The 21,801-nt window shown below is 40.8% G+C and overlaps 1 protein-coding gene across 14 annotated transcripts in view; it reads right to left on the reverse strand.

Annotated features, from left to right (window-relative positions):
* TENM1 (teneurin transmembrane protein 1) overlaps positions 1 to 21,801 on the reverse strand; it is an 813,855-nt gene that overhangs the window by 117,631 nt on the left and 674,423 nt on the right. For all 14 annotated transcript variants that reach the window (XM_028482674.2, XM_028482672.2, XM_028482671.2 and 11 more), the window contains 2 exons: positions 10,227 to 10,370; positions 2,560 to 2,809 (listed from right to left, as the gene is read on the reverse strand). In XM_028482674.2, coding sequence (XP_028338475.1) covers positions 2,560 to 2,809; positions 10,227 to 10,370 — 394 coding nt within the window. The remainder of the gene's footprint in view (positions 1 to 2,559; positions 2,810 to 10,226; positions 10,371 to 21,801) is intronic.

The following is a 21,801-nucleotide window of genomic DNA, read 5'->3' on the forward strand; positions in this document are numbered from 1 at the left end:
CATATATATATATATATATATATATATATATATATATATATATATTCAATCAGCTTATTTCTCCGATGGCCAGTCAGAGGAATGTTGGAGTAGAGAAGGAAGAACTATTTTTTCCTTCTTGAACTTAATGCAGGGACTCTTAACCATGAGTCTATGAAATGAAAGGGCTTCATCCACAGTGGGGGGAATGTGGGGAGAGGGAAAATATGTGACCCCTGAATTTTGTGTGAATGTTTTTTTTCTGGGGAGAAGGCCCATAACATACAATAGATTCTCAAAAAGATCTGAGAATTTAAAAAAAGAATGTTAGGAAGAATTGCTCTACAGGAAGTCAGCTCAGAAGAGCCAGCTAGGGAGACTCAGGCTAAGTGAGAGCCTGGGCGTATGGAGCTCATGGTGTGCACTCGCCTATGCAGTTGAAGAGCTGTGACAGTGAGAGAGAGCAGTGTTTTGGAGTAAGAAGGAATAGAGGGACTGGAAAATACTTCACGCCGTCAGAAATGAATTTTCCTTTATACTGAGAAAATCACTGCAATTAGGGTCCAAGTTATTCTACTTTAGTCTTCAAATGACTTTGTGTTGAAGGTCATAAGGTACTTTGGACTAAAATTCAAATTTGTGAACTGTTAAGGATCCTTGACGAGGGAGAATCTCCTTGATGAATGACAATTGCTCCACCTTAGGTAAATTTGCATTTAAATTACAACGGAAAGGACTAAATTTAGCTGGGTTTTCTTTTTTGTTTTTATAGATAATCCTATGGTTTTTTCCTCTGAGGAGTTAGCGATACAGGGGCTAGCTATATAGGTTTTATAGGGTTGGCTATATAGGGTCAGCAAGACAAGGTCTCTGTCTACCCGACGGCCAAGATCTGCATGCCTGCAAATATTCAGATGGTGAATGAATTGTTCAGTGCTCCGCCCATGTTCGGAGTCAGGTAGACAGAACTTCCCTAGGATTTTGCAAACAACATAGAATGTTGTATAAAACATTTGCAAATCCAGGCATACAACCGTCTTGGCCTCCCTTATTGACTTTCCAGCAAGTAGGTGCCTAAAGGGATATAGTGCTTGTAATGACAAATCCTGGTGAGGTATGACATCCCGAGGTACATGAACATTTGATTAGGGCAGGGTGCTATGAATTAGTACCTCTCTAGACTCTGTAGATGTGCTTTATCTTTATAAAATCTTAATTTTACAATCTATTTTTTTTTATCAGTCAAGGGATTTAACAGCTTTGTTCTCTATGACAGCGTTTGCAATTATAATTAAGAAATGTATTAAAACTGGAGTGAATTAATGTGAAAAATGGATGGGGGCTTGGGACTAGAAGGTTTCCCCAGCTAGGTATGAAAGACTAACTCAGTCTGAGAAACGGGAGGTAGATTCCAAAGCAACGCTCGAGAATCTGAAAAATTTCGAGGACTCTCCTTATGTATTCAAATTTCCACGTTTGTGTCAACGTGAGTGTTAAATGAAAATGACCCAAGATTTTGCATGTGCTTTCACTGGTCTTGACTGTGCTCCATACATACAAGTTGTTCCATCATTGTCTCTATTCTCCCAGTCACTACTTTTCAGGTCAATGAGGTGATGATGAATGAGGCAAGAACTGTTTTGTGGAATAGTTTACAGAGTGGCGCCAAAGTCTTCTGGAACATAGGGAAATTTTCAGCCTAATGCCCTGAAGGCATGTGTCAGGGATAAAGCTGTCATAACCAATGAGAAGAAAGGCTCTACCAGTTTACCCAGGGAAAGGGAAACAGGTCTGTTTATCTCTACTGCGATGAGAGAGGATGTTTTCCTTTTCTAGGACTCCAGGGGACATATATTTGTGTCTTATACCCTTAGAAAGGGAGAAATAAAGCTGATTAAGCCATGGTCTATTTACTTGCTATCTTTGTGTAACTTCAAAATATGAAATACTAAAAGGTATGAATTCCTTTCAAAAGGTGCCAAAACACTTTGTACTCTCAAGAAAATTCCTAAAACAGAGGGAGAAAGCCTAAAGATGAATGCTTTAATCATTTTTTCCAATGGATTAGAGCTTTTAAGGATAAAAAAGTAATCCTTCCCCAAAATGCCACACAAACACAGACGGCCATTTTCCTTTTGATGAACTGACCACTTCAAAAGACTGGACCTGGGGAACTTAGAAAATTTAGCCTTTTGGATTTGACAACACCTCTACCTGCTAGAATGAATACTAGATATCTCTGATCAGTCTTCATAGTGGCCAGAGCAGGGGTTGAGTGACTTACCTGAGCACTCAGAAGTACTGAGATCCACGTCAGTGACAGGAACGCACCCAGGGAAGGCCACACATACAGGGATGTCAACACTTCCTGGTTCTCCAAAGCAGTGCTCAAAGGTTTCTTCAAGTACAAGTAGCCATGGTGACCTATGTCTTTGTCCCTATTCCTGCATCTTAGCTCAGTACTACAATATGGGCAGCTGCATTTTCTGCTCCTTCTGGCAATGCCTTGTCTCTTCCTGTTTTCTCATTCTTGCTTTTTCCTTATCCACTAAGCAAACATAGAGATTAGAGGAGACTTACCTTAATTCCAAAATACTAACGGAGTTTCCCGAGGGGAATATTCGCCTTACAAAATTGAAGTCACCAACATACACACTACCATCAGGGCCAGAAGCTAAGGCAACGGGCGCAAAGAGTTTGTTGTTGTGGGCGAGGCCATTGCAGTTGGTGCAGGCAACACTCCGTTGGTGTCCATTACCCATTATGGTTGATATGACTGGAGGCTGCTGGGAAATGAACATATTTTCTCCATTCCCTTTATGTATGATTCCTAGATCCAAGGGAAAAAAGAAGAATTAAAAAAATTACCACACAATATTCTCAGCGATATTTTAATTTCTCATTGTTCAAAGCAGGAAGGAGCGTTGGCCTGCTATAAAAGAACTTGAGAGTGAAGCACATTGCCCCAGGTTTTATTTAACTGCACAGCTACAACAAATGGCAGCATAACACTTTGCCTCAGTTTGCCCATCTGTGAAATGGAGTAATATACCCAGTCCCTTTAATGTTGATTCTAAATGCCTCAGTGAAGCATTTAATGACTAACTTTTAATGATCTCCTGTTCACTTTGGGCTCTGTGAATCATCCGTGGCTGATTTTTCATCTCTGGCTGGCTTTCTTCTGATGCCGGGCGCACACCTGTCTGACTTCAAACCACCCGCACTATGCAACGGGTTCCTGAAAAGGGAGTATCAGTCAATTTTAATATTAACCTTAGCAAAACACAATCAGGAAGGTAATCTACTTCTGTGAAAAGAAAAGAAATCATATTGCTAGAATGCACTTCAAAGATATAAGAAAAGGACTTGAATTTTCCACTCTTTTGGACCATATCTCACTATCATCAGTGCAGGAAATAGAGAAACTGACTTATGAGAATGCTGGAAAATACTCTGCAGTCATTTTCTTTGGGCAATCTCATCCATTCTCACGGCTTTAACTCCCATCTCTCTATGCTGAAACTTTCTCCTGTCTCGAGTTTTCACCTGACATGCAATTTCCTAGTAGATCTCTTTACTTGGATGCCTCACAGGTCCCTCAAACTCAACAAACTGAAAACTGAACGCATTATTTTTCTGCACTCCCCTACCAAACCCTGCTTCTCCTCGTGGTATCACCAGGTGTGTATTTACCCAAGTTGGGAATGTGGGCACCACTGTGGCTCTTCTCTTCCTCACTCTCTAAACCTAATTAATTACTAAACCCCCATTGAGTCTATCTCCTAAAATATGTTGAACCAGTTTCATGGTCTCCATTCCTACCACGACTGCTTTCGTTCAGTTTGTCTTAAGTTCCTGGTCTCCTGGTCTCCATGCATACCCATCTCCAAACCACTGTCCACACTCCTGCCACAGAGATTATTTCAATCTGTGGCTTAAAATCTTTTAATAGTTCCATACCCTCTGTGGAGTCAGGGGTCCATTCCTTATTATTAAGGAATACAAAGTCCTTCATGATTTGGCTCTTGCCTCCTTCTTCAGCCTTCTGTCGCGTCGCCCTCTCATGTGTATCCTGAGCTTCAGCTACAGCAAACTATTTACAAGTATTTTCACATGCTTCCATTCCTCTCTGCTTTATTTAAAAAATTATTTATTGATTTATTTATGGCTGTGTCGGGTCTTTGTTGTGGCACGTGGGCTTCTCTCTAGTTGCTGTGCAGCACGTGGGATCTTAGTTCCTCGACCAGGGATCGATCCCGCGTCCCCTGCACTGGAAGGTAGATTCTTAACCGCTGGACCACCAGGGAAGTCCTTCCTCTCTGCTTTTGTACTTTGCTGGTCCCTCTATCCTGAATGCCTTCCTCATCTTGTTTGCTTGGGAAGCTCTTACCCATCCTCCAAAGCTCAGCTCAGTTCTTTCCCAATGCTCTATCCAGCCAGAATTAGTTACTTCCTCCTCTGTATGTGCAGTTTTCCATAGCTCTATTATAACACTTGCCACATGTATGATACAGTTTCCATTACCTCTCTGTCTTCCCCATTAGAACATGAGCTCCTTGAAGGCACACCCTCTGTCTTACTCCTTCCTGCGTTTCAGTGCCCATCCCTGTGGCCAAGTTGTTATAAGTGCTCAGTAAATGTTGAGAATAGGCTTTGAGTCTCTTATACTTTCCTTGTCCAAATTCCAATGATTTTGAAAACCTGCTGAGCCTGGGCAGAAAACCCAAGGAACAAGTACTGCTGTGCTAAATAGCTCAAGTCTGCCCAGAATGAGCCAGGACAGGTAAAAAAACAAAAACAAAGCCATGTGGTAAGAAGGCATGCCAGTGTGTCAGGCTGAAGTAACTGACAGCAAATGAATGAATGCAATTATCCTGTCCAGTCTTATTTTTTCTCCCATGACCCCTGCTATCTATCTCCTCAGACTACCTGTTACTCTCCCTAAACATTTCCTGAAATGTCTCCCTCAGTTTTCTTCCAACTTTTAGTCCCACAGTCCTACAATAGAAACTACTGATCACTCTGAAATAGGAACGTTGCTGGCAAAAATAGATAAGCGGGTAAAACATGCACAAAACCATGGCACCAAATATGAACCTAGAAGGGGCCTTCCAGGAAACAGAAATCCCATACTCATATAGCCTTTGGATTTCAAATCTAAAGTAATTTTACTTTCCCTCCCAAGGTGATTTCTGGCTATTTTTTCAACATATGATCTGCAGGAGCAGCTATGAGCTTAGGCCCCAACAAATTGGTCTTTTATTGTAGAACCATGAGATAGATATCTTGGGGCTCACTACTTTCTTATTTATTTTATTAATAACTTTATTAGGCAGTAAAGACATTTCTTAAGATTTAGAATAGTTAAGTAAGTCAGATTAATAGGATGGAATTTCATTTCTCAAAAAACACTTAACGGCAATGTGATCAATACCGCAATTTAAATGAATTGGGAGAAAGTGAATGAGAAATCTCCTGATGATCACTCACTGAATACCCTACCAATGAGACTATGATATGTTCTTTAATAAATGAGAAAACCAACTGTTTAGCATGTCAGTATTTCAGCAATGCACTACGGGGTATATCATTCAAAAATATTTCTAATTATGGGCTTGGAAATAGCAGATTTGCTATTAACATCTATTTTCACAGATAGATCTCCATTTTTTTCAATATCAATATAATGGTATAGTTAACAATTACCTTCAAAATGACATGTTATTACCAGGCTCCTGGCAATTTAAAAACTAAGATGGCTATTCTAAACCATTCTTCTAAGCCTGCAATTCTAAAACTCCTCTTTTCTATTAGAAAGCCCAGCACTCCATCAAAGAAGAAGAATGATTAAAGGAAATAAAACATAAGGCAATGTACTTTCTGATTACATCTCAACAATTGATGTCTTGCTTTCATGCAAGGTACTAAAGTGCCCGTGTACTGAAATTACCATTCCTGTTTAAAGCTGAAGCAATCAAAACAAAAATGGGCAAACCCCTTTTGTATTGCCCTGGAAAGATAGATCATTTTGAAGGGTGTTTTTGTTGTTTCAAGAATCTGTTTAACCTTCCATTACATAGAACCGGGGCATACCATCTAGCAACAATGATTTAACACCAACTCTTTTGCAAAAGGTTGCTTTGAAAATATTTTGTTTATGTTCCTAGAAATCTTGATCAATTACCGCTGCCTCCTTTCCACTTTATTCTGCCACACATGCTCATTTTGAAAACAGAATCAAATGATCCTGATACTACACACCTTATGTATATGAAGGCCAACTTCCTGCTAAGGATTGGGTGTTTTGTTTACAGTCAACAAAGAAACCCCACTGGCTGGAGCTCTACAGCACATTTTCTCCCCCAAGCTTTCCTTTTCTCTGCCAAAAAGTCAAGTCTGTTGTAGAGTAAGTTAAGCGTATTTTTAAACACACTACTCATATCTTCCTGCTACCTTGCTCAGAACTTCTTTTGAAGCTTAAAAATAAGTTTGAAATAAAAATTCCCCTTGGGAGCCAGTGGGTGGTGCTTTATGCTGATTTCAAAGAAGAAACCATTTTTCAGGCTTATGAACAACATGGGACCCAATACATATTTCTCTTAGGACTTGACTGAGAGGATATAAACACAAACTGGGAGATACGCCAACGTGATCAATGGAAATTTACTTGTCCTCCCACTAAAACCATTTGCCAACAAACTATTGGCCTATCTTGGAGGCTAAGTTAAAGGAAATTCTTTATCCATTTCAGACAGATGACAATACCCAATTAGAACCCTGGATTGTTTTTTCTAATAATTTTAAACACTCAACTGGCATAATTTTAAAGAACTGATTTATCTTAAAAGAATAAATATGTACTCGCTGTAATCACTAAGAAGATGTATTTTGAAGGAATAATATTGAAAAACACAAGTTCCTAGTTTTTTTTTTTTTTTTTTTAATCTCACAGTGAAAGCAGGAACCATCTCGATATATCAGGCATAATATTTGGAAACAATGCTCCACAACCAATGGTTAATTGTCAGGTAAATACAATTGCTGCAACTGAAATGACAAATGGTCTGAAAACACTGCCTACTAGAAACTACCTGCTGCATAATGATTTTGGAGCCAAAGAAAAACTGCAGAATTGAATGGCAGCAGACATCCAACCTAATTACAGGTGTCTTTTTAACCAGCGAGAGGAAACTGGGGGAAGATAGATTCTTGTTTCTAATCTGCTATCTGTCTCAGATCAAAAAAGCGGGGTGCCTAAAGAGTTAGGCTCTGGCCTTAATCAGTCAGAAAAGACTGTCTGACCTGAGGGGGAAAGAGCATTGCTTTCTAATTGGTCATCTCAAAGCTGCTCCTTCACACTTAACCACTCCTGCTTCTAAAACTGCATTTATGGGTGGGATCTAGATTCTGAAAATGTCCCAAGAGAGGTGTTCGCGTCCAAGGGCAGGCTGAAAGGCACTGGTAGAGCTGCCTTCAGATCTGTTTCCTGGCAAGTGTGACCAGTTCTTGGTTAGAAATACAATGTGCCTACAAATGAGATGATAAAATGAACAAATCTTCCTTTTAAAAAATCTATCTTAAGTAAGGTTTCTTTCTCAGAATAAAATTCTCAGAAAGAGACAGAAAGTAGATTTAGTGGGGTTGGGGTGAGTACAAGGGATCTTTTGGGGTGATAAAAATATTCTAAAACTCTGTGGTGGTGATGGTTGCACAACTCTACCATTTACTAAAAATCATTGAAGTGTACACTTAAAATGGGTAAATTTTGTGGTGTATAAGTTATACTTCAGTAAAGCTGTTAAAAAGATTCCCAGAAATAACTTGGTACCTACTACCTAAAAACCAATTACTGGTGAATTAGGGGTGAAAAGGACACATTTGTGGAAATCGGGGGGGGCCCTAAAGCCAACTTTCTGAATGGCTCCCCTCTGTTCTGAATTTTTAAACCTGGGTGAAGCAAATGGTAAGAGAATATAGGACTGGGAGCACACAGCTGGGGGCTGGCTGGATTGAGGTCATTTCCACTTTGTGTTTAATGTCAATGACAGGCATTTGAAAGAGACAATCCATACAAGCCAATAAAAGTGAGTGGAAAAGAAACGGCTGCTTAAAATGTCAAACTCTTTCCAATCAAAACAAAAAACCTAATAATTTAATAAGTGGCATCTGCCCTTTCGTTTTTATACTTTTAAAACTGTGATTCTCCTTTTGACAACAGAAAAAAAGTTGACATTTTATATCCGTGCCTGAATCTTTGCTCTTAAAAAAAACAAAGAGTTGGAAGTGGAATTTAGGATCTTCCTTGAATGGGGGGAAGGAGGTATAACAAGGGCATGTAGCAATGGACTCCATCTTCAGGGCCCACACTGGGACTCTGGTAGGTGGTCTCATTCTATGGTTGAAGCAAACCTGGTTAGCTTTGCCGACCAAAATTTCCCAGCCTGTGTGGCTGGTTGGATTGGTTGATTTAACTACAGTGCAAATGAATAAGACCATAGGTGTGGTTAGAAAACGGATCTCTTAGCCTTGGTCAGTTCATGGCCTTACACGATAACCCGGCCTTAGCCAGCTATTTCACAAAGGTAAGAGGGATACAAGGGCAGCTGGATGGAAGGGCGTAGCTGCCTCATATATACATTCATTTCCCCAGTCCTGGAGAAATAACCCAAAGTACACATTCTACTAAAGGTTGGTCAGAATCTGCTTCTTTAGATGAAAAGGAATATGATTTCACAGTGAAAACTTACCAGTAGATGTTCACCAACATGGTGTTTTCCATCCAGCTAGATGGTGTTTCCATCTAGCTGGATGGAAACACCAACGATTGGTTCCCCAGCAAAAGGAGGTGAAGTGACCTGGATGAAGCATTTATAACCAGGGTAGCAAAATCAGTTTGTCTGAGAGAAGCATGGACTTAAGGGCCACCTGTGGTCTCCTCTCCTGATTTATTTAACATTTAAATTACAAACTAGGAGAAAGTGACAGCAGGAAAAGTGGTACAAAGAAGGCAAAGGTTGAAGATGAGAGTGTCCTGATTCTCACTGCTTTTCCCTCTTTCCTAAGTCCAGGACTTAGGAGGCTTAAAGCTAAGTGAAGTCCAGAGCTGTACTCTTTTCCCAGATTCTGTCTCTTCTTCCCCTGTGTTCCTCTTACCTCTTTTTCTCTATTACCCATTACTGTCCCTTTACTCTACCCCTAGCTTCTTACTGCATATACTGACATTTATATGGATAAAAAACTGGCACAGAGAAAGAGCACCATGGACAGCTCTTGGCCACTTACTGGGAAAGTAACGTGACTCAGCTTCGGAGTCTTGATTTTTAAACGGGGTTAAGGCCACACTGCAGGGTTGTGTTTAAAATGGGACAGAGTTCACTAAAACTCTTTGAAAACCGTATCACTTAGATGATTCATTAATTCTAAGATGCACATTTTGCTTCCTATTTTCACATCTCTGGAATAAGTATGTATCTTGCAATCAATGTGTGTCACTGTTCAATTGACAGCATTTTCCATAAAATAACGGTGTACTTATAATCGATGGTGTCTTAGATCATATGAAATACGGCAATTATTATTCCAATTTTTAGACATTGGTTACAATGTCAGATAAACTGGTTAATCACCTGGGATATCACAGTAATGACAGATGATGTTTTTAAAATAAATTTATTTATTTAATTTATTTTTGGCTGCATTGGGTCTTTGTTGCTGCGTGCGGGCTTTCTCTAGTTGCAGTGAGCGGGGGCTACGCTTTGTTGCGGTGCGTGGGCTGCTCACTGCGGTGGCTTCTCTTGCTGTGGAGCACGGGCTCTAGGCGCACGGGCTTCATTAGTTGTGGCACGCGGGCTCAGTAGTTGTGGCTCGCGGGCTCTAGAGCGCAGGCTCAGTAGTTGTGGTGCACAGGCTTAGTTGCTCTGTGGCATGTGGGATCTTCCCGGACCAGGGCTCAAACCCATGTCACGTGCATTGGCAGATGGATTCTTAACCACTGTGCCACCAGGGAAGCCCCGACAGATGATTCTTAAAACCCAGTTTCATATAACTTTGTGAAGAGGTCTCACTCTACTAGCACTAATTTGAAATCAGATCCATTTGAAAAGAAATATAATGTGGTCGTCTCTAGGTGGTGGACTTCTAAGTACTTTTTTCCTTGTACTTTTCCAAATTTTCTGCAATAAGTATTACATATATATGTATATAGCATTAGGAAAATAGTATTAATAAATATCCAAAAATGTGCTTACCACTTTGAGGATTCAAAATATGATGCTTATTCAATGACCAGCCTCCTAGGTTAGAAGCATCCATCTCGAAACCTTGTAAGATAACAGTCCTTTTTTCCCAGAGAATAAAGTCAGGGCACATTTCATATTCATATCCCACAGACACTGCAAACAAAGAGTTAATAACACATTAGAACATTTAAAAAGATTTGCTTCATTTTTGCACTGGTTGGTAAGCCTCTGGCTAACACATTTGCTATTGAATTCTGATTTGGGTTGAAGTTTGACCACAAAGACTTTTCACCTAGCATAGCATCGGGCATCCAAAAGTGACCAGTCAGTGCATATTGGATAAATGTATGAATGAGTGACTCACTGAGGCTGTCATTAGGTATGCACCATATGTTTTGGACATCAAGCTTTAGTGTGGGCTTTTGGGTAAGAGGCTGTGTTGTAAAACTGAAGAAATAAGCTCCCTGAAGGCTTAAGCTGTGGTGGTACAATTTCTTTCTTTACCTTAGTAGTAGAAGTGCAGGGAAAGTTGTTTTCTGATCTCTCTGGAGTTCAAAATGCACTTAGGAAGCCAGCTTTGGAGTACTGGGTCACTTATACAACAACTGACTACACATGAGACTAATAAAAATCGATGCGCCCATTTATATTTTCTCCCATGCTAACTGGCCTTTAGTTTGCCAAGAAGTCTGAGTTTGCTTAGAGTGCTACAAGCACCGTGAGTGTAAATTCCACTTTGTGCATGTTAGACTTTGGTTTCTAACCAATGGGACATCACCCAACATTTGGCTCCAACCCTTATGAAGCACGGATGTCGTGCATTAAACTGGGAACGCCAGTATGCCGTGCCTCTGCTCTACTGAAATATGTAGAACTCAAGTACACCAAGTCCCAGCCATTTTCTCAGTTGGTAAATCTGCTCACCTGTTGGAACCCCAGAGTTCTGATTCTTGAATTTAAAATGCTTTGTGTCCTCATAATGTTCTAAGCCTGAGAGTATTGGCTCATTACACTGCATACCCCAAAGCTGCTTTTCCCCCCTTTCTGGCAGCTTAAAATATCCCTAGCTGGTCGTGTGCCATTGCTTTCGAGTACCTGCCTCTACCTGACTCTTCAGATGCCCCTGGAGAACTCATTTCTTTTTTTGCCATCTGGTTATGAAAACTGGTCATGAAAATGTGTGCTTAAACAATGTCAGTGCAATAGGTCCTAAGAGGAAAAATTCAAGCAGACTAGTTTTGGATTTGGGCATTAGGTGAAGAGAAAAGATGGTAATTTTAGTCCAACTGATTTACGTGTGCACGTGCATGTGTGTGTGCAAGCACATGCACAGATAAGCCAAAAAGTCCTTATGATTGTGAATATACAACTTGTTACCTTTGGGGGTCATCTGGGGCCAATTTTAAACCACAGGCTGACTTCTCTTTGTCCCCCCTCCATCAAAGCTTTGATAGAGATCAGGACCATCTTCACGGGTGTGTGACTCGCGCAGTCACACAGGGGCCCATGCTTAGAAGGGCCCCATACTTGGTTTAATGTTCTCCTGTCACTGTCTTGAAATCCTTAATACATTTTTTATTTTTCTTGTGGCACGCGGGCCTCTCACCGCTGTGGCCTCTCCCGTTGCGGAGCACAGGCTCCGGACGCGCAGGCCCAGCGGCCATGGCTCACGGGCCCAGCTGCTCCGCGGCATGCGGGATCCTCCCGGACCGGGGCACGAACCCGCGTCCCCTGCATCGGCAGGCGGACTCTCAACCACTGCGCCACCAGGGAAGCCCCTTAATACATTTTTAACAAGAGGCTGGGTATTTTCATTTAACACTGGGCCCTGCAAATTATGTAGCTGGTCCTGATGGGGATGCCCTTCTACCCTGCCGTCAGCTGGTGAAGACTCTTGGAATGCAAACTCATTTTAGTATTAGCCCTAACCAAGCACTATTAGCAAGGGAGATCAATAGGGAGCAGGAAAGACTAATCATACAGTGGGAATGATTTCTAAAGGGAAATTAGTTTGGGATCATCTGGTTCAATGCTGTTCTCTATTAAGATGGATAGAAACACAGAATTTCAGTGGTGAAGAGGATCTCAAAGGTAATCTAGTTCAGGTTACACGTGTGGCACAGATCATTGCTGTCTACAATCTCCTTGATATCTTATCATGTCCCCAGTGCTTTGCTAAAACAACTCTGGTATAGCGGAAGTAACCGGTTTCAGACCTAGAGTCAGAAAAGACTTCAGTTCTTGGGTCTGCCATTAACTAGCTGTGTGGTTGCAGGCATATTATTCTCCATCTCTGGGAGTCTGTTCTTCATTGGTAACAAAGGAGGAGGGGAGAGGATGGACTAGAATTGGTGGTTCTTAGACCCTTTTGGGTCGGGGAACCTTTTGTTATGAATGTGATAAAAGTTATGGATCTTCCTCCTAGAAAAACGCATATGCACATAAAATTTTATATATAATTCTAGGGGGTTCACTGATCTCCTGAAGTCTAAATAAAGATCTCAGATCAAAGACTGCTGCACTAGATAATTCTTTTAGTCCCCCTTTAGCATTTCACTCTATGATTCTAAAGTGCATTCTTTCAAGATGGTATTTGATCAGTTCAAGTTGGGGAATCAAACCCAAAAGCCAAAGAGAGCACTGTATCTCAGGTTGGAAAAATCAGGGGGTGAGAAAGCACACTTAGGGCCATGTTGGTGTGAAGAATAACACAGTTTCTGCTTCTCTTGCCAACACTTAAAAGTCTTGATTAATAAATAATCACAACGATAATGATTACAAGTTCCCTTAAAGCCACATCTCCTCCCCTGCTATTGTCAGGATCTGCCTCTTATACATTTTTAGCCTGATGTGCTCCCCTAGAATCTCTTCTCCGGAAGGTGATTGTGCAGTTTTGCAAATAAGTAGTGTGCCCTGGTGACCTCCGATGGTGGTCTGGAGCCTGCTTTTTCCCTCTCAGGAACAAAGATCCTCCCAACTCTGTGGCAGGAAATGCTTATATAAAGTATCCTCAGTGCAATGGTAATGTAATGAGACATCCTCTTCACCTCCTCAGGTCTGAATTGCTCTCTAGCCCACAACAAAAATGTGCACTGGCTGCAAACCCCACAATTATATTAGTTTTTCCCCTAGTCATAGCAAATAGCGACAAGGCGGCCACTTAATAAGTTCCCTCTAATTTTTATTAGATTTACTTTCTCCTGAGAAAACTCTATGAGCTAATAATGTAATGATTTATACTTAAGACTTGTCCAAAATTCCAACTGACTTTAATGAGAATGGCTGTGTGTCGGGGTATTTTTGTATGTGGCTCCTTGCTCAGAGTAACAAGGCAAGGTTTCTTTCTGACAGCAGCTGCTTTAACAGAATCCTGGAACTTGCAGTCGGTGTATGAGAAGGCAGACGTTTCACCCCACGGAGTTGAGCTGCTCTCCAAGTGCACAAGGAACTGGCAAATACAGTAGCAACCAATCCTAGACTTCCTCTCATGGAAGCAGACTGTAGCGCCCTGAACGCCTACTCTTTTTCATATAATTAAATATGGGGGAGAAAAGGGCTACTCAGGGGCTGGCACTGAAAAGGCTGAGCCCCGACCTTACACTCTGCCCGGTACTGTGACAGCTGAGTCTCAGTTAAAGAAGCAGAGTGGACCCGCTACCACTTCCCAGGTGGCCTGGTGCCTATCACACCTGATCATCAACACAGCATGGTGCAGGCAAAGGATTCGGCCTCTGGCATTCTGGAGTGGGGCCTGGGAAGAACAGTGTAATAGGAAGGAAAGAATAATTATTAATCAACATTTCAGAGGCGCTATGGAGGACAGACCAGTCTGGCAGCGAGTGGAGATAGGTGGGGAAGGAGGGGGTCCCAGGCTATACTTCCCAGGGGCTGGTATAGTGGTCCCATGCTGGTGTGTACACGTTGGGAAGGCAGTTGAGAAAGAGCCATTAATATGGCTGAATACTTTCTCTGAACCATGTGACTGCCTCTCTTGTGACACCCTTAATTCCGTCTGGATTTCTGTCTTCCCATATTCTCTCCCTCACCTTGACACAGGGATATTAATGGGATGTTCCTTAACCAAGAGTCACTGATTGTCAAGATAGGCTTGTTACTTTTGTAGAGGACGCCGTCCTCTGGTCACAGGATTTGCACCTGACTTCACTGTTAGTCATCTTGCAACGACACTGGCTTATAAAGAAGACTTGATTCTACTGGCTTATAAAGAAAGACTGCAGCTTGCTCCCCCAAAGCCATTCGACATTAGAAAAATAGTAACTGAATTGCACTCTACTTATCAGAGCAGCAGCATTAGTGTGATGTGGGGACTGCAAGAAGGTGGAGGGCCACAGTGCTCCTGAATCACCTAAATCGGGTGATTTAGTGACTGGGACAGTCACCTATAAGGGCTGCGAAAGGAGACTGACATTAAATAGCCAAGGTAAAGATGCCGTGCAATGAAGCTGATGTGCGAAATATGACAAGATTAAGCAGATGATTTTCAACGGCTTCAGGCTAAGGCTTCAAATTCATAATGGTTGCATTTATGAAGGCAATATATAATTAAAAGTAGTCTGATAGTCAGTGTGAGAAATTTATGTTACCCTCATGAACTCAAGGAACATCTAAAAATAATTTCATCACATTTAAAAGGTAAGTAACAACAAGATCGAAACCTTCTTACCGAAAAGAAATCATTAAATAGAACAAGAAATATTGCCCATTCTTTTAAAATAGTAGATGAATATAAAACAACAACAATAAAACACAAGAGGCCTAACAAACCAAATGAAGGCCACAGCCGCAATAGACAAAAACTACAGATAAAATGCTATCTACTGAGAACGGGTACCTGCTCCCAGAATGGCTTCTACTTTCTCCTATTCTCTAGTGATTTCTCATAGGATAGGATAACCCCAGAGACTCCTCAATTTGACACACTGCCCAGTGGCCTGAAATGCTTTGTTTATCTATTATTCCTGGCTTCCTAAGAGTGTCAGAATCAGGTGATGAATTTTTACCAAGTGCCTTTTCAGTACTTATGGAGATATTCACATAGTTTTCTCCTTTGATCTACTGAGGTGGTAAATTACAGCAATACATTTCCTAATGCTGAACCATCTTTGAGGTCCTAAAATACACTCTACGGTACTTGGTTATGATGTATTATCTTTTTAATGAGTCACTGGATTTGATTTGGTAATATTTTACTTAGGATCTGCACCTTACCAGTTTACAAAAATAACCCTACCAGTTTAAACATCATAGTGCTAAAAGCGACACAGTAGTTGAATGAAGAGAAGAGACAGGTAGGAAAGGTAAAAAGCATCCAGGAGTGAGGTAGCCACACAGCGCTTCGGCCAAGAGGTCCTGTACACTGACAACTTACTTTATGAATTTATTTTTTTCGGGCTGCTTTGTCCGAGCCTAGCTGCATAAAAGCGAACCTGGAACCCAGATGACCTGTGTACCACAGAAGGCAGGGTGAACAAATTCACGATATTTAATGCGTACCTCCTGTTGTCAGGCACTGGGGATGTGAGAGTGAACAAGACGGAACAAGATAGCACTCCCCCCAGTGGAGCTCACGTTGCTCACATTCGAGTGAGAGGAACAAATATGAAACAAGACAACACGCACACACACAAATCATGATAACTGCTATGGTGGGAAAGTGCAGGGTATTATGAGACAGTGTAACAAGGGAATTTAAGTTGGAATGGGAAGACGAGGGAAAGCCTCTTCATGTAGAAGGGGTTTACCTCATGAAGAACAGGGAAGAACATTCTAGGCAGAGAGCGTGGCATGTGGGCAAGGCTTTGAGGTTTCATATCTTTGGGAGATTGAAAGAAGGTCAGGGTGGCTAGACAGTCAGTGTCTGGGTAGTGCATCAAAAACAAATGAAGAACAACCCCTTCCCCTTCCCCGCTCCTCCGCCCCTCACCCAGTACAAAAGAAAACAAAAGGTTACTATCTTCTAGCAGTATTTAGGCATTTTTCTTTCGGAGGGGGTTTAGGAAACAGATTCACCTTGAAAATGGACTAGTTATCCTTTGAAACAATGTGATTGATTAAAGGGGATGCAATATTGTAATGGAAAGAAAGGTGCTGGTTATTTAATGACTCAGCAAACCTTCGCTGAGCAGTTCTATGTGCCAGGCAGGTGATTTGCTAAGCACTGCAGATACAGTGGATATTACACAGGGCAGGATAATTCGTCATGTCAGAGAGGCCATACCCTGAAGGGTTACCTGCCTTTTGGAACTTTCATCCATGGCCTCCTTAAAATAATATCACCTTACATTTGCCTAACACCTAACAGTTAAATACATTTTTGTGTATATTACCTAATTTGAAGACTCATGCAAGCTCATGAGGAAGATATATTTACTCCCATTTGATAGATGAGATAACAGACTCAGAGAGGTGAAGTGACTAGTCCAAGGTCATCTGACTGGCAGAACCAGAGCTCAAACACAGTCACTTCTTAGCAAGTGCTTTTTACCTCTATGCTAGATCACAGCTATTAAGGGAAAGACCCATGATTCAGAGTGCTTTAAATAAATAAACTTTTATTTGCTCTGAAGTTAAGGTATAAGGATTGGAAGCTAGGGATAACCTTGAAGCAGAAGCACCGTGTATCCTGGTTGGCCCAAAACAGTATCCAGTTATGCTATTGTTAACAGCATCCTCTTTCACTCTCAAGAGTATATTGGTTTGAATGACAAATTATATATATGGTCACCTAATCTTGAAGAGATATCGCCATAATGCCCTGAGATGGGTCGGTAGAGGGGACTGGGAGGCAAGAACAGTCATAATTGCTGACTTGGAAAATAAACCATATGGTTTGGTAAATCATTTAATTTTTCTGTCTCTTGACTACATTACCTTGCCAATGGCTTTCAAATTCTTATGCCTGAAAGCCACTTAATTGTGACCCAACACACATGTAAAGATACACACACATACACACACGTATAAGTGAAAGGAAGTTTTCCAAAACCATACTCTCCTCATAGTTTTACATTCTGATCTATTCTATTCTATTCTATTCTATTCACTTATGTTCTATTCCATTCCATTCCATTTTATTCCATTAAAAAATATTGATTGACTCACCAAATGGATTTCACAGTCTAATCCTGGGTGTGACCAGCAGTTTGAAATGGGCACAGACCACTTGCTTACCAGAGTGTCAATCAAGGGTCATTTAAAAACCCTGGTAAGCTCTAGGTACTCTTTGGAGGGCCGATCTCACATTTTATCAGAAATATTAAAATGGATACAACCCACAACCCATATCCAACATTAAACACATTTCATGTGTAAGTGTGAAAATTGAGTTGGAGTTGACAAGCTGACATAATGCTCCATTTTGCAGACATTTATTTAAACGATTTATTAATGTTGATTCCTGGTTTTCTTTGCACATTTTGGTGCCAATAAATTTATTTTTCAGGTTGTGAAGATTTTTGTAGGTCCTTGAAAAACTCATATCCTTGGTGCTGTGCCTATAAGGTTGAATGGATAAAACAGCCCTGCTCTCAGTTAATGATTATGAATTCATGAGTGGAGAGAAACGATGAAAGATTATTATCTCTGCTAGCTTCTTTGACAGAAAGCCACTGGGGCGTTGAATTGGGTACTCAGTAAAGTGGGTTGGTCCCTTTAGTGAAGACAGGCAGCAGTAAAAGGCATGCAGAACTCAGGACTGGAAGACCTGAGTTTGAATCCCTGCTCTGGAAAGGTCTTTCGGCAAGTCACTTGTTCTTTCTGAACCTCAGTTTCCCGCTCTGTAACATGAAGATCGTATTCATCGTGCCATACCTATCAGGCAGGGATGTTATAAGGATTAAAATGAGAAAATGATGTGAAAGAACTTTGTAAATTGTAAAGCACTACCCATTTATTATCGAAATATTCAGTGGATGCTATTTTTGTGGCTGCCCAGCCTGCTTAGGTTTTACTGAAGGGAAACTTATGAACACTAAAGCATCATTCTTGGGGATGCTTTGTGTGCACAAAGCAAACTTAGCTTAGCACCTATTACCATTAACGTTCCCCTGTTTCTCTCTAACACAATTTAGACAGACTCTGTTGCGTCGTGAACCTTTAGGAAGTCTAGTTCTCCCTGAAACACCACTCTTTCTTGCCAAACTACTGTACTAAATAATTATGCAATTGTTGTTGCCAATAACCTTGAAGAAAAATAGAATTGTTTATAGCAGTGCTACTAAAGGCGGATGGCTGATTTCCTGCACTTCCAGGACTCCAAACCACTGCAGTTTAATTTAATTAAAATGAAGACCAGGCAGAATGCATTATTATATATTGATAAGGTATGCGGACACAGGCGGACATAGGGAATTATTTTGACAAAATTCATATAATGGATGCAGATCAGAGCCCCTGAACAAGCCAGTTTGTCAAATTAAATAAGCCATCTCTAGAATTTTAACAGCACTGTGAACTTAAAAATGATTTTTTTTTACGCTGTTTTGCAAGCAGCAGAGTTGGGAAAGAAACTAAGTAATATACAATGATTTCCAGACATCATACCTTATTTAGAGCCAGAGAATAAAGTACTAAGGCTAAATTATTTCAAATGCTCACATGGAGTTTTTAGCAGGAGAGTCTTGTCTGTGTATCAGACAACAAAATCTTTAAGCCGGATGAACTAGTGATTGTGGTTTTTGTATCGCAACCCTGAGGGAGATTTTATTCTTCTTCCACTTGATCAATATTGTACTTGGATTAATCAATCTTATCAGCTGCCATTGATACTTCTCCAAGGAATTAGTTCACACAACCTCTGTTGGTAATTTATTCACTCTGGTATTATCCCTCTAGTTGCAAAATCTGTGTCATTGTAAAAACTGGTGGGATACCCTAGGATCTCAAGTACTCCTTTTCTCATTTTGCCTGTCTCTCAACAATCTATTCTTCTTTCGTGACATTCTAGCCCTTAGAGATCACACCAATTTCCCATAGCTGAGCCATGGGGGAAACAAGAATCCCACATTTCACACTAAGTGGGCATTTCAACTTAGATATTCACCATCATTTCAAATTCAGCTTGTTTAAATCTGATCTCTTTCTCCATCACCCAGAAACAGGTGGGAGAGGTTCATATTTAACTGGCATGGGAAGGAAGAAGAGTGGGAGACCTTTCAAGCCATAGTTGTAATCAAAATCCTAGCTATAACTGGGACTGTAAGAATAGCGGTCAAGGTTTGTTTCCTATTGCTGTTGCAACAAATTATGACAAACTTAAAGGCTTCAAACAAGACAGATTTATCATCTTATAGATAAGGAGGTCAGAAGTCTGAAAAGGGTCTCACTGAGCTAAAATCAAGGGGTCAGTGCGATGAGTTCCTTCTGGAGGCTCCAAGGGAGAATCCATTTCCTTGCCTTTTCCAGCTTCTAGAGGCCACCCACATTCCTTGGTCCTTGGCTCCCTTCTTTTATCCTCAAAGCCAGCAAAAATGCATCTTGCTGTGCCTTTCTTCTATAGTTATATTATCCTCTAACTCTGACCTCCCCTCTGCCTCCCTCTTTCGCTTTTAAGGACCCTTGTGATGACAATCCAGGATAATCATTCCATCTCAAGGTCAGCTGACTGGCATCCCTAACCCCATTTGTAACCTTAATTATCTTTTGCCATGTAACATAATATATTTACATCTTTGGGAGGTGGTGGCTATTATTCTACCTACCAAAAGCCTATACTAGGATTTCTGAATTTGAAGCAAATCTGAGAAGTGTCATATATAGCACCATTGTTAATATCTGGTGCAAAATTTAGTCTGTTTCTTCTCACATCAGTTAAGTGATTATAAAATATGGCTAGGAGTACAACTAAAGGTTTGCTTCTTTGTTTAGATTCAACCATATCTATTAAGGTGTGAATTCAATGGTAACATACTTGATCCCTTTGTTTCCATCCATTTATCACCTGAACTATTTATTGTCTGTTATATTCTTAAGGCACTCACAATCCATCTTCAGAGAGGTAGATTGTCCACCTTCATTCTACGACTCATCCTAATGCTTTAGCACTGTCAAGAAAATTCCCTTAGTCTCCGCAGAGATGGAAATGGAGATTAGGTAGTAAATAAAATCCCTTTAACCATGATTAAGTTATCAGGAACACTTCCTACAAGGTAAATAATCCATAGTCCATCTTAGGTACCACACCTGAAATTATTTTGGCTATTTTCCTTGGGATCCTTGCCAATTTTCCTTCTCTACTTTAAAAAAAGTACACATAAAACACCACGAGGAACATTTTTTCCCTCTCCCTTGGATATTTCTGAGTGGGTCAATTGTCTCTTGCTTTTATTACTGTTACTAGCCTTAAAAAGGAACCAACAATATATATTTCAGCATTTTAATTAAGGCCATGTTTACAGTCAGAATGCTGGAGCAAGTTTTGACCAGGAACATAACTGTAGAAATAGGAAGTAAAACAACATCCATAGGCAAACAATATGGATGAAGCCTTCATCACCGGTGTGTATACTAGAACATCTTTGCTTTTCTTTGTGTTTTAGTTGTTTATTCAATCATCCATGGATATATCAGAAACTAAGTCATTAAGAGTGCTTAACTACAACAAGGAGGAGAATTTTAGAATCTTCAGCACTGGGAGTATTTAAAAGGAAGATGTATAACACATTTTTATGCATAAAGTGAGGTTGATAAAATAGTGCGGTCACTGTGGAAAACAGTTTGGCCACTCTTCAACAAGTCAAACAATTACCATATGACCCAACAATTCTACTCCTAGGTATACTCCCCAAAGAACTGAAAACAGGTATTCAAACAAATACTTGTATGCAAATGTTAATAACAGCATTATTCACAATAGCCAAAAGGTGGAAACAACCCACAAGTCCACCAGTTGATAAATGGACAAATGAAACGTGGTATATCTGTGCAAAGGAATATTATTCCGTTATAAAAAGGAATGAAGGACTGACACCTGCTATGACATGGATGAACTTTGGAAACATTATGTCAACTGAAAGAAGTCAGATACAAAAGACCACATATTATATGATTGCATTTGTCTGAAATATCCAGAAAAGGTAAATCCATAGAGACTGAAAGGAGATTGGTGGTTGCCAGGGCCTGGAGGAGAGGGAGGAGTGACTAGTGACTGCTAGTGTCTATAGGGCTACTTTGTGGGGTGATGATGAAAATGTTCTGGAATCAGATGTTGGTGATGGTTGTACAACATTGTGATAATACTAAAACCCACTGAATGGTACACTTTAAATGGGTGAACTTTATCGTATGTGAATTATATCTCCATAAAGCTGGGCTTCCCTGGTGGCGCAGTGGTTGAGAATCTGCCTGCTAATGCAGGGGACACGGGTTCGAGCGAGCCCTGGTCTGGGAGGATCTCACATGCTGCAGAGCAACTGGGCCCAGGAGGCACAACTACTGAGCCTGCGCGTCTGGAGCCTGTGCTCCGCGACAAGAGAGGCCGTGATGGTGAGAGGCCCGCGCACCGCGATGAAGAGTGGCCCCCGCTTGCCGCAACGAGAGAAAGCCCTCGCACAGAAACGAAGACCCA

The sequence above is a fragment of the Physeter macrocephalus genome, chromosome 21, assembly GCF_002837175.3.
Source record: "Physeter macrocephalus isolate SW-GA chromosome 21, ASM283717v5, whole genome shotgun sequence".
NCBI lineage: Eukaryota > Metazoa > Chordata > Mammalia > Artiodactyla > Physeteridae > Physeter > Physeter macrocephalus.